The sequence below is a fragment of the Stegodyphus dumicola genome, chromosome 5 (assembly GCF_044657685.1).
Source record: "Stegodyphus dumicola isolate Sdum_Otavi_A_Nest chromosome 5, ASM4465768v1".
NCBI classification, from domain to species: domain Eukaryota; kingdom Metazoa; phylum Arthropoda; class Arachnida; order Araneae; family Eresidae; genus Stegodyphus; species Stegodyphus dumicola.
The window spans coordinates 147,611,908-147,630,410 of NC_140772.1; the positions used below are offsets into that span (position 1 = coordinate 147,611,908).

Here is an 18,503-nt window from a genome sequence, read left to right on the forward strand (position 1 = left end):
TGTTATTTTAAATGTTAAGAAATACCGTGATATGGTAAAAGTGAAAGTAATGTTAAAGATTTGTTATTCGTGTGACTGTAAAGATTAAATCATGGCGAATATGTGGTAAAGGTTGAATGATGTAGTTAGGCTCTCTGACGCTACACTTTAGAGTTAGCCACTTTTAGAATAGTACCTCAGGGTTTAGAGTTGAAAGTAGGGTGTGTTAAGAGGTCTCGTTATGTTGAATTTTAACACGTTAGTGTTTTGATTGTAGGAGGAAGTGTGGCACACGTAGACAGAAACACATTCGTGTTTGGTGTTCTTTTACAACACATGTCAGAGAGCACGGGGAGAGATAATTAAAATAGTCATGAATGAAATAAGAATGTTAAGAGAAGTATATTCTATATGTTATTTGCAATGTCATTGTGTAACATTTCATTAAACTAGTTTTCCTTCCAGATCTCTGGAAGGAACCAAAATTGAATAAAGCTCCTGTTTAGATGCAGTACAGATGAAAAAAAAGATTGTTGTATATCCTGGGAGCTGCTATTGTAACAAATTTCTTTCTTTTAAATTTTCTAGTTTCTAGTTAAGTTATGGTTGTAAAAGGTTGGCCTCGCGTTAGATTCTAGAGCTAAAAGTTTTCAACAAGGTCGTTTTAGACCTCAGTTTCAAACTAATTAACTCTGGCGGGAAGTATGTAAGGTATCTTAAGTTTTACTAACGTTTATTTTATTTTAAATCTTTACTATCACTTCTCATTTTCTACTTCCGGCCAGAATTATAAGCGTGAAGGTTTTTATGCAAAGTTTGTCCGGCGAACGCCAAGTATTTAAGTGTGGCCTTTTTGCCAAGCAAAAGAGAGGAAGCAGTAAATCAACGCAGGCCGCTTACCTTAGAAGTTACGCAGTTGCTGTTCGCCTTCCAGGCCAGAAGTTTTAATTCTCTTGATAAATTAAACGTATTGTAGTGTTCACAGTCTCTGTGCTACATACGCTTCCTGTTATTATAAGGCCAATCTTCCACGTGTATTATTCTAAAGTTAAATTAGAGTTTAAATTTATTTTTATACTTTTTTACGTTAGACCCCGAGTGGAGGGTCAGTGTATTCCGAAGTACGGAAGTTATTGTATATAGAGAAAAATAAAGGGTTTTGTATACCCTTCGTCTGTATCCTGTCTACTTACCACAATTAGTGAACATAGCTTTAGTAAGCTCTCTGTTCCGAGTCAGGTCCTTGTATGTTCCCGAAGAAGGTTAGAAGGAACATTGAACCTGATAGTATGAGCCCCCTTAAGTTGAAAAACTGAGTAAAACAGACCATTTCTGTAATTCGGAAATAAAATAGATCCATAAAATATTAACTGTATTTATGGCATTCTTTATAGCTAAAAACCGCTTTTTAATTAAATGTTTAAATTCTATGTTTCGTTTCAATACAGAAGATTGTTCACACTAGTGTAACACAATTGGAAACAAAATTGTATTTAAATTTTCTCGTTACCATTTCGAGATAAAAATTTAACATTTTTCAATATTATTGTCTGCTTTGATTAGAATGTAGAACAAAGATTTATTTCGGAAGTGGCTCCTAGATTGATAGATGGCTTGCGAAAGATGTGTAAATACACTTTCCGAAGAAAAATATTCTTCTCAACAAATTGTAAACTTTGATTCTGAAAGAAAACTTGCCCCACCGGTGGCCGAGTGATTAAGATCGCTGACTGGTGGTTCCACCTAGTTTAGGTTCGAATCCAGGCGAACGGGTTAGCTGCATAGTTTGTTTTTGTGGTTTTTCCCCATGTGTAACGGGACCAGCCAATTGTTCTCAGATAACATTTCAATTCCACGAAGGTATCCTTCTTAGTCAGATAGCTTTCGTGCCTTTTCAATATTCAAAAACCTAACCTGAAAGAGAATCCACCGACTTCAAAGAACGATTACATCGCGATTGAGAATATCTCCTGGAGCTAAGGATCTGAAGTAAAAAAAAAAAAAAAAAAAAAAGATGTTTAAACCTAAAGTTCATCTGCTTTTGCATAAGTATAATACGGAAAGAAAAGCAAATTATAAAAAATTGTATGATAAACTGTAGAGACATTACGATTTTTTTAGAAGCAGGAAAGATGAAAATTGAGCAATCGCCTTCGCCAGGAATCGAACCACGGACCTCTGAAATACTGGCCCAGCATGCAGAACCACTACACCACCAAGGCACGCTAGGAAGGCGGGAGAAATACCTTATATACTCCCCCATTTAAAGGGTAACGGGAGTTTTTAGGGCACCCACTCGACAAATCCTGGGTGTGTAGAGTCATCATCCACAACCCTTTTAGTTCGGGCGCTACTGTAGAGACATTAGAATATTTTTAGAAGCAGAAAAGATGAAAGATATAGCAATCGCCTTCGCCGGGAATCGAACCACGGACCACTGGAATACCAACCCAGTGTGCAGAACCACTACACCACGAAGGCACGCTAGGAAGGCGGGAGAAATACCTTATAAATAATAACTATCTGTTGATAAACAGTTTATGGGACATGGGTGCAATTTTTAATAAAGAACTTGTTAAATAAAACTCACAGAACAGAATCTAAATAAACTATTAATTTGATGAACACAGAAGATAAACACACAGAATGATTCACACTGCAGAATGATTTTTGTCAGGAATTCACATCATGAAAATGCAAAAAATGTTAAATAAAAACTTCAGTGATATTTATGGAATTCCTTTATTGTACAGAATAGTATGTTAGGCAGTACCACTTGATTGAAATTTACTATGAGTGTCTAAATCAGTATTTCCCAACGTAAGGCCTACGCCCCACGAGGGGGGGGGGGCAAATCGAAAATGTACTCGGCCAGAGTTTAAGGGGACAAGAAACATTCAAATTTCCAAATTTTCTTCAAGAAGTCGAAATTTTTCGAAATTTTATTTTTTATTCTCAAAAATAAAGAATAATGTAAGAGAATTAAGCAACGTAAGAGTATTAAGATATTTTTATTAAGATATTTTTATTAAGATACGTAAAAAAGTTTTTAAATTGCGGTTCATTTTAAATATTTTATGAAATATTTTCGCTGTAGACATGCACATTTAAATGCTTAGATATTTATCCCTAAAACCTGTTATTCAAGTTTCTTTTGTGAACATTTCAATTTTTGAATATTAAAAACTGTGTATATGCTAGGGGAAACATAAGAATTTTAGAGAGGATTAGGTGGGGCAGAGCACAAAAAAGGTTGGGAAATACTGGTCTAAATAAAGTTACATATGAAGTTTCTTATCACTTCATCCCTATTCATAGGAAATCGCTTCCATTAAGTACATAGTTCGAAGAAAAATACAATAGTTAAAAAGTTATTTGTAGCTAAATGAAGTATGGTAACATTATAATTTTTCTTTATTTTCTAAATAAAGTAGTTGTTGGGAAATAGAAAAATAGGGATTTTGAGCATTTTCGATTTATATTCGAACAGTCTGTTACCTTTTTCGACTATCTAAGTAACAATCATATAGTCTGAAAAAGGATTATAAATTTAAACATAATATTACCTGAAACTCGTAATTAAATGTTGGAGTGGATTTTAAGAGAAAGATTTAAAAACCGCTTTGTATATCATGCTGTTTATCACTCTGAGGAATTTTTTAAAATTCATTTAGAGTCCATTCCGTAGAGTTTTCTTTATAAATTAAAAGCAGTATTAGAGGTTACATATAAAGGGTTTTTTTCCATCTGAAAACAATTACACAGACTGAATTGACTTTGCTTTCAAAACAATGTTATCTGTGAAAACTTATCAAATAAGATAAACTTCTAAACAGATTATATCTACGTATTAACTAAAAATCAGCTATTTCTCGTTCTTTTAGAATTACTGTTCTAGAAATAAAGTGAGTGTTACTCATTATTTTATATTTTATCTATATTCTAATTACTAATCTTTTAAATGAAAGTTTTTTACATTTTTTCTTGTATAAATTCGTCAAGAAATCACATTGTATCTAAAACTAAATGACTAAAATGCTCTGATTAAGACCACAAGTAGATTGATACGATTTTTTTATACTAAAGTTAATATATTTCGTAGAAAACTGAGTAATAAGGAATGAAAAACACTAATTTTATTTTATTGTTTGATGTTCTTATGAATTTATAGATGATGATAATATTCTGTTTTCTTTTCATAAAACTGCAACGTCGCTTGAGTCATTCAATTACATTATCCAATCAGTAAACCCAGAACTTGGAAAACAATTATTTAAGAATTAATATATGGACAATTTAAATACATTAGTGAAATTTCTAGTACAACAGTTCTTTATAAATTTTTCTACAGATATATTTTTTTCTTTTTTATATGTACGCTTGAAAATATTTTTAATGAATTAGTCTTGTTTCTGATAGTACTTAAACTCCTTAGGATATGTTTTTATGTAGAATGTAATTCATACGATATGTGAGAGCTTATAGAATAGCTAGTAATAGCTAGTAAGAATAATGAAATACTAGTAAGAATAACGAATTACTCTGCATGTATGTTTTCATAAATGTAATTATCAAATTTGATATCCGAAACTCTACCAAAAATATATCGAAGCTCCAAAACCTTGGTATCTGTAACGCTACAAGCCAGAAGCATATCTTGTGCATAGGAGCGAAAATATATTCACGATAAAAAATCATGCTGCATATTTTTAGAACACAGTTTCTAAATCAAAAATCTTGAAGTTTCAGAGTTTGAAACATTTGACGTTACCTGTTATATGACTCACATCAATTTCATATCCTTTATTATAAAGTAATAATTTTTATAAATTTTGAAGCAATGCATACTTTTCTATTGTTACTGAAAATGCTGATGTTTCAATGAGTAATATATTATTTTACGAATGTTTATAATGCAATTTCAGTAATTCATTTTATTAGCAGACTATTTGCTAAAGATGCAAACACTTATTTCCGTAAGTTGTTGTAAAAAAAGAAGACAGATATCTGAACCAAATTTTTATCGTTTGATGAAATATGTAAGTTTTTTACGCGATATTAAGTATTTAAAATCTTCCAAAGAGAACCTGGAAAAAGTGAGACCTCTTTTCGGAAATCACCAATTAAATCATCTGGTGCAAGTCTACGAGGCTGAAGAACGGTAACGTAGCTAAACATTAGCAGTTCGATTAGAGGTTTGAATCCCGCAGAGCGGGTTAGCTGCATGAGCGTTCTCGTGGTTTCCCCCTTTGTGACGCGTATACGTGCAATTGGCTCTTAGAAAGTCCTCCAAAGAGTCATCCCTTCTCTTAGGCACAGAGTTCTTGTTTGCTTTGGCATAATAAATAAACCAAATAGGTCTATGAGACTGTTTTGCGGCTACATAAAAGATTACGCCTGTTTTTTACTTTTACGGCGTTACAAATAGCGGGGAAAAATCAAAAACTATCATCCCTATTTGAGGAAGTTGTGCTACACTTGAATCCAGCTTTAAGTATTTATAAAATTGATTAATAGAACTAACTTTAAGTAATTTATTCTTCCAATTCGTAATCGTATGGCGAAGTTAGTTTCTTTATTATTCATATAATATTGCTAAAAACATTCTCATTATTTCTAAAAGCCTGTAGGTTCTTGTCAGATACAGTATTTGGTTAGATCTTATTTTCAGCATTTCAGAGACCTTCTTAGTTAGCTTATTATTTTTTCGGGAAAAGTACTTAAATTTTATTTTGAGTTATATTTTTAGAGACATGGCTGCTGACGGAAAGGATAACAAACTTCAGTCGAATCGAAAAGTTCCATTTTACCAGGATGTGGATGGATTTCGCATTCCTGGAATGTTTTCCGTGGAGGCATTTCGATCAGCTTTAGCATATAAACCTCGACCAGATGATCTGATCATTGCGACATATCCGAAATGTGGAACGACATGGGTTCAGAATATAGTAGCCTGTATATATAGGAATGGTCAACCTTTTGGGTCTGCTCTGGAATTCTTCAGTCACACACCTTTTCTGGAAATGACGGGGGCAGAAGCTGCTGAAACTATGCCAAGACCAGGAGCCCTTAAAGTGCATCTACCTTTTCATTTAACACCGTGGTCTGATGAAGCAAAATACATTTTCGTGGCAAGGAATCCTAAAGTAAGTATTTCTGTTTCAAAACTTTAGTGCTCAGTAGAAGCCTCAGTAACAAAACTGCAGTTTTACTATGAACATATTGCAGCTTTAACAGAAAATTTTGAATTACATTCAGAACATTAATGTATACTAATGCGTTAAGAATCTTGTAAAATGTTCTACTCTTTGAATGCGTTTCTGCTTCTAATAAAAACCAACTTAATAGGGAAAGATCAGCATTTCAATTATTTTCTTTTTAAATAAAAAATTGAAAGTCAAGATTTATCACAATTCGAAGGCATACGAATTAAGGGGCAGACGAAGAGAGAAATCCTGCAAACCTCACGGACGTGTAGAGATGTCGATGATATCCTAAGTGGCTGTTTTGAGCTTAGCGATAATTTTGGGGTTATTTGCGTAAATTTGGATCTAATATTGCTCCACACAAGCGAGTCACAAGGGTCGAATCAGGAGAATATGGCGGCCAAGCGATTCCCATTCCATTCTGGGGCCTTTGTACACCCCAGAGCCAGAAAATGCGCTTTCCAAAGTGCTTTTCCAGAACTTGAAACACTCCATTTGTCCGACGGGATCGTGCTCCATCCTGCAAAAGGGATGACATCATCTTCTAATATTTTTACATAACGTTCAGCAGTCATCGTGCCTGAGCACTAAATAGCGCCCCGATTATTCTGTGACTTGACTTTGCACATTAAACAATTATCCGTTTGGGGTGGAGAGACTTCTCGATCGGGATTCAGTCCCCCGAATGCAGCACTTCTACTTATTGACATGCCCATCCAAATGAAAGTGAGCTTCGCCGCTAAACCAAACCATATGCAGATCAAATTCTTGTTTGTCGATATGATCGACAATAGTGCTTTAGAAACACAATCTCTGTTCAATGGTAATGGCACGCAGTGGCTGATGAATTTGAATTTTGTACGAAAAGAGCTGCAGGTCTTGAACAATAATTTCTCGCAAAGTGTCCCGACTGATTTCGACCTGTTCTGAAGCTTGTCTGATCGATGTCGTTGGGTTATCACGATCACAATTATTTAGTAACCAAAAATAAAACCAATTCATAACCAAAACTAAAATATAACCAAAAACCACAAAATATTTCCTTCATTAGTAGCGTCTAAAGCTGAAGAACAGAGATCTTTATTGTGTTGTAATGACCTAAGCGGACACTGACTCAAATTGAGAAAGAAATAATGAAAATATGTGATGGTGATTGTGATGGTGACGACGGTAACATCTCTAAATGGTACATTCTTCGACTGAGCAGAAGTCACATACATAACTGCGCTAGAAAATGGGTACCTGTGAATAATGTACACTGTCCGACATTTATTAAACTCGCTCAACTGCTTATTACTTTCTAATTTCCAGAAGCCAAAACAATTACATAATAATCAACTTCTTTTATGAAAATCACCTACTCCGCTTATTAAACTCAGACTGTCAAAAGACTGATTATTCAGTGCCAGAATATAAATTTTCACCTATCAAAACTTATCATAATTCATCTATTCAATTTGCGGTAGACCGTTGCTTTATAGTTTAGGTATGGATTGCTTCAACAAAATGCATGTGACCGAAATTTTCCTACCCTCGGTCCCTGTACCTGTGAGATATTATTATCACAGTTCTGTGAAAGCACTGGACTTCAAAGGAGGAGAATTTTCTAATCTGAAGGTTACAAAAGCAGTCCTCTAGAGCAGCGATCCCCCAATCGATGGTATGCGTACCACTGGTGGTACGCAAGAGAAAAATAAGTCCTACGAAAATAAACAAAGTAATTTTTAACTGTTAAACTCAAAAATTAAACACCCGAACAACTTGTTTAAGGTTTTCTCTAACACTCGTAAATTTATGCTATCTGAGTGTTGTTCAAAGTCAATTCCCGCTTCTATTTTTACAAGTAATCTTTTAGCATAGACATAACAAAATTTATCATAAATTATATTTTAGAAAGGATAATAGAAATGGATGTTGTATTTAACAGGAAATAAAAATAAGTTCCTATAAAAATATAGTAGTATTTTATTAATTCTTTTAGAGTTGATTGTTTTTTTAGTATGTCTACACTTTACATCGCCACCAATTCCGAAGTCGTATTGCTCTATTTTTAATTAGAATCATTTTACGTCGATTTCCTGTCTCTAATAGCGGTTATTTTATCTTCTTGTTGCTTTGTATTCCTTATTTTCTTACGCATTTTGAGAATATCGTCGTTTGTTTTTGAAGAACTCGTAATATATTGTGCATCTGAATATTTGTGAAAAAATAATAAAACAAAGCTCAATTTTCAAATTGGAGAAATGACCAGGATTGACTAAGAGGAAAAAGGATAATTCACTGGTGATAGATACAGGTAAATGTACTAGCACTACTATTATAAAACAGTTCTTTCCAGCTACTTAGTCCCCGAAGGGCGTGAAGAAAGTGAGAGGTCCTTAAATGAACTTCGCAGGGAAAATAACAGAAATAAATTTTATACAAAGTTTTGGAACTAAAGTATTATAGCTTAAATTTTCATAAATAAATTGGTAACCAAATTTTAATCTAATGATTTTTATGTGTGTATGTTTAATACAAATAGCCAATAGGTTGTGCAGATGGCAAAATGTATATTTTTTAATACTTGTACTGAGAAACTGAAAAATAATTGTTGTAAAATATAGTGGCGATATTAAAGTTTTCAGTTTTTGTTTAGATGGTACGCCGTAGGCAAAAGGTTGAGAACCGCTGATTTAGAGGCATTATAAATCAGTGAAAGTTCTTTCTCGAATACTAAGTGAGAAGAGGTGGAAGTACAAATTTTGCATTCAAATTTTTAAGATTTCGACTCTAAAAATCTTCCCTTTGAGATGTAGAGACATTAGGTTAATTGGAAAAACAGGAGAGTTGAAAAATGAGCAAACGCCTTCGCCGGAAATCGAACCGCTGACCTCTGGATACCGGCACAGCGTGCAGAACCAGTACATCCCGAAGACACGCCAGGATGGCGAGAGAAACACCTTACATACTTCCCCTTCAAAGAGCGACTGGAGCTTTCAGGGGACACAGTCGCCAAATCATGCGTCTGGAGAATCCTCATCCAACACCCTTTTAGTTCGGGCGCCACTGTAGAGACATTAGATTAATTGCTAAAGCCAGAGAGATGAAAAATTAGCAACCGCCTTCGCCGGGAATCGAACAACGGGCCTCTGGAATACCGGCCCAGTTTGAAGAACCACTACATCACGAAGGCACGCTAGGAAGGCAGGAGAAATACCGTACATACTCCCCCTTTTAAAGGGCGACTGGGGCATTAGGTGACCCATCGCCTTCGCCTTCGCCGGGAATCGAACAACGGACCTCTGGAATACCGGCCCAACATGCAGAACCTTTACACCACGAAGGCACGCTAGGAAAGAAGGAGAAATGCCTTATAGGAATAGACACATTTTGTTCACGGAGAGTTACAAAAAGTTCATTAAATGCTTCTTTGCATTGCACGTTACCAATCTGTGAATGTTAAGAGCCTGATAACTGTAAGCTGAAGAAAAAGCAAGGAAATCATTGGTCATGCTTGTAAATATGAAGTATCAGATTGTCTAAACAGACAAAGGGCAATATTTCTTGTGGCTAGAAACGCGATTTTTTAAATTCACGAAATCTCTGGAATAAGCATTTTTCTTTAATTTGTTACGGGTTTAACTTATAACATGTCGAAAGCATGAAACAAGAAGACTTAAATCTGAGATAAAAGAATAAATTGTTGAAAGGTTTTGATGTTCTTGGCAATTGCATCCAGAGAAAAAAAATACATTTTCAATGAGAATTTGCTAAACAGTTTTGTGTAATTTACTTAAACGAGGAATTATAGTTAATGAAGAACTAATAAAAATATAAATATCTCAATTAAGCGCAAAAATGATAGAAAATTGAAAGACGTTGAAACTGCTTTTCTAAAATGGTTTTAAGCTGTAAAATAAAAAAGTCATCTTGTATACGTTGTGATATGCCAGTATCAATCGAATATAAAAAATCAATGCAAATTTTAAGAAAAACTCTTGATCATAAAAGCTAACAGCAATTTTACAAAAATAAAAGTACAAATGAAAAATAATTGTTGAACAATACGACATAAAAACAGATAGAACAGTTATTTATAAGAAAGAAAATTTCATCAAACATATAATTATAGAAATATTTTTATAAAAATTTTAAAAATAAATTTCAAAATTGCATAAATAGCATTAATTATTAATTACTAATTTAGGATTACTTAAGAAACAATAACACGCCGAATAAATACTGATTCAGAAGTCAAACAACAAATTTTTTAATTAAGACACAATAACACGCCGAATAAATACTAATTCAGAAGTCATTCATTTGCGGTTTTGCAGCTGAAGATGATGGTTCGGTAAAACCATCGAAACTAGTCCTGTGAAAATTTTGTAAATTAACGCTGATTTTTGTTGTTTGACTTCTGAGTTAGGATTACTTACTGAATTAATTGTTAATTATGATTTTATTTGAAAAGTATAAATCTGGTATTACGATTTGCGATACAAAAATCGCTGTTTTTTAAAACTTAACGGCTAAATAAACTCGATTTTTTTTTTTATTTTATTTATTTTTTTTTTTTTTTGAGAATAGAAGTGAATTTAAGGAACGGGTACTGTACAGAGACTGGTGCCGTAAGAAAAGTCTGTCTATTCAAAGTTTGACAGGAAAGAGAGAATAAAGTTTCGGCGCTCTTTCCAACTTTCAGAAAATAGGTCTTCATATTTGAAAATTGTAAAGAATTTTTAAAGTTAGACAAAACTTTTCAAATGGAGTAAAAGTTTATTTTATAAGTAGATCTTTTGAAAATCAGAAAAGATGGATAAGTGCACATTAATTGACATTGTTCTTCAGAAAATATTACTGTATAATTTAATACATTAATCACAATACATTCTATGTTATTTTCCCCTTGTGATTATTTTGACTAGGCAGTAATAATTTAGCAAATGCTCTAATACTAATTCCTCTTTTTCTGCAGCCTCACAACTAATCGAGTTGTACAGACTGCTGAATACTGGAAATTTGACTCGCTTTCGATTTCGAGCAAATGGATTCGTTGAATGGTTAGCTTTCGTGGTTTTCCTTTTTTTGTAAAGTGAATACAAACCAACTATTTTCTTAGAAAGCCCCCAGCGAAGACATCAGTCTCCTTCTTAGGCATACAGTCTTCGTGTTCCTTGCCATATTTAATTAATCTTTCTTTTTCCTTACCACAGGATTGTTGTGTATCCTTCTACCATCATACAGAAAATATAGTCGGATATCGCTTTGAAAGAGGAAGTTTTGACGACTTCTTTGAAATCTTCATTGAAGGGAAAACGGATTTTGGAGACTACTTTGATACACTGGTGTCCTGGTATGAACACAGAAATGATCCTAACGTTTTGTTCATTACTTATGAAGAGCTCAAGAAAGACGCAAAGAAGAATATTCTCAAAATTTCGGAATTCATGGGACCACAGTATAAGGTTTGAAATTATGCAACATCGAAGCTATTAAAAATTATTCATATATGTTTTTTATTAAGACTGTTTATAAATAAAAACCACTTGAGCAATTCTGGTCACACACTGATTGATAATACTTCAGAAATAAAATATACCCTAATGATGGAATACAATTTACGTTTACAGATTTATTTTATGTTTTAAACTTTATAGAATATGAAAGCATGTTTTAGATATATAATACTTAAGTTAGCATTTATATTAATTGCGTTACAGTTTCATCTCAAAACATTTTAATCACTGAATAATATGGCTTCGTTTACATATAAGTGTTCTAATTCGTGCTTCGTTCAAGCAGTATATGTTTATTCTATATGAACACGATCTCAAGCATTAGTGAAAGTTAAGAAAGTTTAATGTTTTTTGTGCTAATGTTTAATATCTTGTAATGTGTAATAATAATCCGACGCTTGAATTGATTTGCAAAATTTTCTTTCGCATTCCTACTTTTAAAATACCGTTTTAATTCTTTTAGAAATTCATAAAATTAAGTGGAAGTTCTTTAAGTTGTTTTGAAAACAATTTTCTCACTCTCTGGCTGTACGTTTAGTTGTTACGTAGGTTGAAAGTAGTAACATCGAAATTCATTCAACTACATTTACAACTTTCAATACGTCAGTCAGGGAATCGTTTATCACCTTTAAGGATAGTACTGATAATGGAACCATTCGCTACTTTATCAATAATCCAACTCATTTATTACTTTCACTAGTTATATTTGTAGTGGAACTATTCGCACTTTCATCAATAAATCATTCAATGAGTTTATTTGCCGTTTTTATTGGTAGTGTTTAATGGCAAAAATAAGACTAGGTAATTAGTGAACTTATTACTCCTGAAGTGAGTGATGAGTTCACTGATTAATTAATTAATTAATAAGTGAATTAAGGAATTAACTGATTAATTAACTGACTAATGAAAAGTTCTTCAGGAGAAAAGTTATTCAAACTTTTAGGATTTTATTACTTTAAAGATGTCTGTGAACTATGGGCTTCTTACAGATTATTTAGGAGTTAGACTTATTATTTATCTGTATGTGAGATAATGGTCACACTTTGAGAAATTTTAAAACTATTTAAAAACCAAGCACTATAAGGACTTTATAGAAAAACGGAGGAAACATTAATAAATACTTCATTTTTATGAGTGAATGCGGCAATAGTACCCACTAATTTTTTTCTTTTTAGAGCTTTTCGTTGTAAATGAGCTAAGAAATTAGCAATTTACACAGATATGATTGATAAATGTATTACATTAAAATTAAGGTTTAAAAAGTTTAAGAAAAACTCTTGATCAAAAAAGCTACCATCAGTTTTACAAATATGAAAGTGCAACTGAAAAATAATTGTTGAACAATACGAAATAAAAACAGGTAGAACAGTTATTTATAAGAAAGAAAATTTCACCAAATATATAATTATAGAAATGTTTTTATAGAAATTTTAAAAATAAATTTCAAAATTGCATAAATAGCATTATTTATTAATTACTATTTTAGGATTATTTACTGAATTAATTGTTAATTAGGATTTTATTTGAAAAGTATAAATCTGGTATTACGTAAATAAGTAAGTGTTAATTATAGAACAAAATCATTATTGCATTACGATTCAACTGAATTGCCATAAAGAAAACTAAAACTTTCTAAAAAGAATTAAACCCAAAGCTGAAGATGGCTTATTGCTCTGAACTAAAGCTTGGTATAGATAAACTATTAATTAATTAAAGCCATAGATCAATTAAATGGAAAATTGGCGCTAAAGTTATGTTATGCTTAAAATTAAAAGCAATCTGTGTAAAACTGATTCACAAATATTTCCGATTTTACTTTCAGTAGTTATTTTTAAAAAGTGTATCATTTTGCCTTTTATAAAATCAAAGAATTCATGGTTTATCATTTACAAGCTGCCAAAGACGCATCATAAAATTGTACATATAATTTTATATCTCTTTACAGCATTCCAAAAAGATCTTAGAAATCATTTTAGATGAGGATAATGATAGCAAATTTCAGTCTTTTGCTTTCTACCTTTCGCTCATTAGCGAACATGATAATTCGTCTCTAATTAACTTAAAATAGCAAAATGTAGCATCACTGGTTTTAATCATTAAGATTACATATAATTATATGTATTCGATACAGAGAATTAAACTAAATAAATTGATATGTTGTAAATTCGTGAGAAATTTTCAGATTTTGGCATTAGGTTTTAAATGATTACTGCTTCGATGCAGTCTTCAAATAATCTCAAATAAGAAACTGTCGACGTTGCTTTATTCTTATACTGCTAAAAAAGGCTAGTCCTAAATAGGCAGTATTTAAATAACTTAGTTAAGCAATGAACTTAGTTAACTTAAATAACTTAGTTAGAACTTAAATAACTTAGTTAAGTAATGAAAAATAATAAGAGGTTGTAGTTTCAATTATTCAGATTCCATATTAGTACCTCAATTTGACTTCTACTGTAGTATAATGAAGTCTTGAGTAATAAGCATTTACATTATTTTACACAACTTTGCTTGCTTAAGATGTAAATGCATTTCTGAGTTTCTTTTTATATACAATTCGTAGGAATCATTGGAAAACAATGAAAAAGTGCTTCAGGATGTTATCAATCATAGCAGTTTTAATTTCATGAAGGAAAGCCTTAACAAAAGTTTTGCAGAACTTGCCTCCATGCCCAAAGATCAGATTAGAAATAATCCTGACATACCGCCAGGAATAAGGCACTTATTTTCGGCTGAAGGAAATGTTTTCAAGCTTGATCCTGTAGGTGTTCAGTTCGTACGAAAAGGTGAGTCTCTTCTACAACTCATTATTTAAATGCAACTACTGAATATTTTATATGTTAAATAATAAGTATTAAACGAATTTAAAAACAAAATTATCTGAGGCTTATATTTTACATTTACAATAATCCTCTCATGCTATTGGTTTCTAACGCTCCCCAACTGTCCTCATTTATAAAAAATATTTGACCAAGTCTTCTTCCTTTTACTCCCTCCAATCTTCGCACATTGAGAAGGATTCACGTACACAAGTAGCTATTTGTAACATTCCTAAATTCCCATTTTGCACACGCTGAGTTTCTTTTTTTTTTTTTTTTTTTTTTTTTTTTTTTTTGACTAGAGCAGGGTTTCTTAAACATTTTTCAGTCGCGACCCCTTTTTAATCACTGAGAATTTTTCGCGACCCCCAGGACCCCATAATATTTACAAAAATTTTGTGGGACCCCATAAGTACTGCGCAACTCAGACACAGGCGTGAGTGAAGCTGTCAATTTTTTCACTTGTACTGTAATATACTATTGCAGTTTTAGGCCATTAACTTTAATTTCTAACCTTAAGACACAGAAAATGTGAAAACTTTTAAAGAAGTAACAGACGAAATGACAGCGTCACGTGCAAAGCGAGGAAAATGATGTTTATATTATAAAAAGAATGCGTCGAAACGTTTTCGTTTTTTTCTTTGTCTGTATTGTCTTATCTTTATATATTTTCAGATACATTGTGTAAAAATATTTGGTAATTGTAAAATTATTATAATAATTTAAAGAAATATTAAAACTGCTAAAATTTTTGGCGACCCCCTTCTGCAGGTCCCACGACCCACAGTTTAAGAAACCCTGGACTAGAACATGATACTGGCACTTCTTCCCAAACAGAGAAATTCTAATTTATGTGTGCACAATGAAACTTTCAAATAAACCCTAGTGCATCTTTCCTCCTGCTTGAATAATTTGTAAGGTATTTATTTATATTAATTAACCAGTTATTTTACGTTCCGAAACTTCTCTGTCATTTTTATCTTTTCTTTTCCTGCCGGAATGCAAATTTTAGCTCGCGCATATTAAAGTGAGAATTTGAAATTGCTTAGGTCAGAGCGAGTTCCGTCTATTGAAGATCATGTTACTAATTGATATTCTACGATAGTAGTCTTCTCTGCGTCTTGTAAATAGTGCTGTCACGCTGGTGTTGGTTTGAGCCAACTTGCATGTTAAATATTTCTGCGTAGTTTTTGATTAATTAAAGATTTAGGATTTAGTTTAATTTTAAATTCTACTTTTTTGATTTTGCGCCATAACTACTTGTTGGTTTGTAAACACCAGAGGTGCCTTCTGTTCAACTAAGTTCTTAATAAAAGGGTTTTTTGCATCTTTCTTACATCTCTGTTTGCTTAACTAGACATAGCCATAAGTGGCTTGGTTTTATTTAGAGTCTCAACTTAGTGTATATTACCAAAAAGAGCGAGACTCTACAAATATAATAGCAGACGAAATGGTATATAGCATAAAGTTCTTCGTGTTTGTCTTTATAAAGAAGCATATTTAATAGAAACACTTGACAACTTAACGACATTTTAAATGTCATGTTATCAAACATATGAAACAAATTCGATGAAGAAACAACTCAGAATTAAGTAAGATGTCAAGTCTGACAGTAAAGGACATTTACTTTTTAGTCAATAAATATATTTATTAACTCTGCAGTTTTGATCTCTCTAATTTGTGCTCTGAAAAAAAAAAAAAAAAAAAAAAAAAAAGAAAGAAAGAAAGAAAGAAAGAAAGACCTTCGGCTAAAATTCGCTTTTAATTAGTATCGGAAGAAACATTGGTAATAAAAGTTTCAGATGAAACGTATGCATTGCACTACATTTAAATAAACGAAATGATATTAAAAAATATATGCATTATGTAAGTCCTTAGAATCATATTTCATTGTTACTTTATTCGTCTTACTTTTATATATTTTAATATGAAATTTTATTTTTTAAAATTCAGTATTTTTATGAATACGTTTTTTTATCTTATGCATTTTACTTATTTTAATGGTATTATTGATTATGATTCATTAGTGCTGTAGCACTTTTTATTTTAGAAATTAAATCCTAATCTTATATAGCCTGGGTCTGCAGTACCTCCAGCTGAACAAAATCCATTCAATAACATGGACAATAGCCGTTTAGTTACTACATTTGCGACTTGCTTTGAGAAATAAACTATTAACAACGATTATAAAGTTTATTAATAACGATTTGTTACCCACTTTGCTTTCATATCGACAAAGTTCATATCTTTGTTGAAACATAAAATGTTTCAACAAAGTGTTCTGATTCAGCACTAATGCTCCTGTAATTATTTTAATTGTGCATGTCATTTGAAATATTATTTTCCAACGGCAGCATAAATATTGATGATGATATGGATATATCAAGAGAAGCTTAATTAGAATAAAGGCAGGTCATGTGTTTCCGATATCTTCCAAGATTGCTTGCGTCAAGATAAAAAATATGTATGACACAGTTATAAAATAGATTATGTGCAGTATCATCGTGCGTGTATTTTTTAGCAACCCTAAAATGTAATAGGATTAAAGGATTTTGAAAGGAAATTGAAGCCCTAAAAAGAGTTTTTTGAAAAAATTACGAGAGGCGGGGGGTTTCGAATGCGTCATAAACATTTGCACCATCTCGGATTAAGATGTATTTGGGTTCAAAAACAGTAAATAAGTAACAGTAAATAATAAATATATCTTTAGCTTATCTACTCATTCTTTACCGGTAGTATTAATTTGCTGTAAAACTAATCATAAACTGTGGTATTATGCAAGTGCATTTGTAATTTCAAGTAATATTGAGCAAAAAGACTCGCTATCACCTATTCGCTATATGATATCATATATTCGAATGACCTAAGTGTTATGCTGATAATTTCCAACGCGGTTGTTACAAAATCATAAAATTTATGTTAACACAAATATACGATACTATTCTCAATAGTTTATTAAAGCTTAAATAAAGCCTAAAAACTGAATTTAAGAAAAGTTAAGTTCTTTTGGAGCGAATGAAAATAATTTAACTAGAAAAAAGTAAAATACCTGTGAATTTATTTTCATGATATTATAAAAGCATCTCTTAACAGTATGAATTTAATAAAAATATATTCTTATTTCTTCGATACAGGTATTGTTGGAGATTGGCGGAATTACTTTTCTCCAGAACAAAATGCTAGATTAGAAAAGAAATTTAGTGAAAGAACTGCAGGAACTGACATACCTGATTTATGGAAGGATGTTATGTAAATAGTCTTAACATGCTTTGTTAATATTAAGACAATAATATCTTAATCATAAAAACCTGATCACATGTACCAAAGCTAAAATTCATTAAAATAACTATTATAAAATAGTGCTTTGGCGCCTAGTTTCACTTCTTGCAGTTTTTTTAGAAGATTTATTATCTAATTTAATGATTTTGAAATCGTTCATTAATTGATAAAATAGTTTTGTTTGGAGTATCCTGGGAAAACAAATAGAGTAAGTGAAGAATGAGGAATTAAAATCAGATATTACGAAGTACTTACCTAAGAGCGGGACTTAGAGACGTCCGCATACGAAGAGTTGTAAATTTTTTGCCTCCAGAAAAATATAACTAACAAATCTTTTGCTAACTAGAAGAGCAACCGATAACATAAACATTAGATTAATACAGATTTTGCACAAACGAATATTGATAAAGTTCAAGAATTTAAAAGAATTAAAAATTGGAAAGATTTATTTCAGAAGTTCGCAATTGCAAAAACAATTTATTATTATCAAAATTGATAAGGCAAGCAATAATTTTAATATTATATGAAAAAAGTTCTACAATTCTCTTATTGAAAAGGAGCTGCAAAATTCTATAACTGATTTATTTCAAAAAATAAAGAAAGTTTAATAATCAACGAAATTTCTTCTTTTCACAAAAAAAATGGAAAATGTCTCTTTTTAATGCAAACAATAGATTTGCCAATTTATATGCAGTTCCAAAATTTCATAAAACTCCTGCCAG

At 31.8% G+C, this 18,503-nt stretch overlaps 1 protein-coding gene across 2 annotated transcripts; it reads left to right on the forward strand.

The window, feature by feature from the left end:
- Positions 1–3,867: 3,867 nt before the first annotated feature.
- Positions 3,868–17,864, forward strand: LOC118203812 (sulfotransferase 1C2-like). Of its 2 annotated transcripts, XR_004760655.2 has the most exons (6): positions 3,868–3,884; positions 5,729–6,125; positions 11,384–11,635; positions 14,247–14,469; positions 15,274–15,421; positions 17,637–17,864. XR_004760655.2 is itself a non-coding variant. In XM_035376105.1 (4 exons), exons 1-4 carry the CDS (start codon positions 5,733–5,735, stop codon positions 17,753–17,755), a joined length of 987 nt encoding a protein of 328 aa, XP_035231996.1. In that variant the 5' UTR covers positions 5,729–5,732; the 3' UTR covers positions 17,756–17,864. The 2 variants fall into 2 exon arrangements, 1 of the variants encoding a protein (XP_035231996.1); XM_035376105.1 differs by lacking the exons at positions 3,868–3,884; positions 15,274–15,421.
- The last annotated feature ends 639 nt before the right edge of the window (positions 17,865–18,503 follow it).

Bases quoted from the DNA above. Each gene is read 5' to 3' on its own strand.
- LOC118203812 (XM_035376105.1), top strand. From the start codon at position 5,733: ATGGCTGCTGACGGAAAGGATAACAAACTTCAGTCGAATCGAAAAGTT. The intron at 11,636-14,246 runs GTTTGAAATTAT...TACAATTCGTAG, and splicing joins TCATGGGACCACAGTATAAG to GAATCATTGGAAAACAATGA. The intron at 14,470-17,636 runs GTGAGTCTCTTC...TCTTCGATACAG, and splicing joins TGTTCAGTTCGTACGAAAAG to GTATTGTTGGAGATTGGCGG.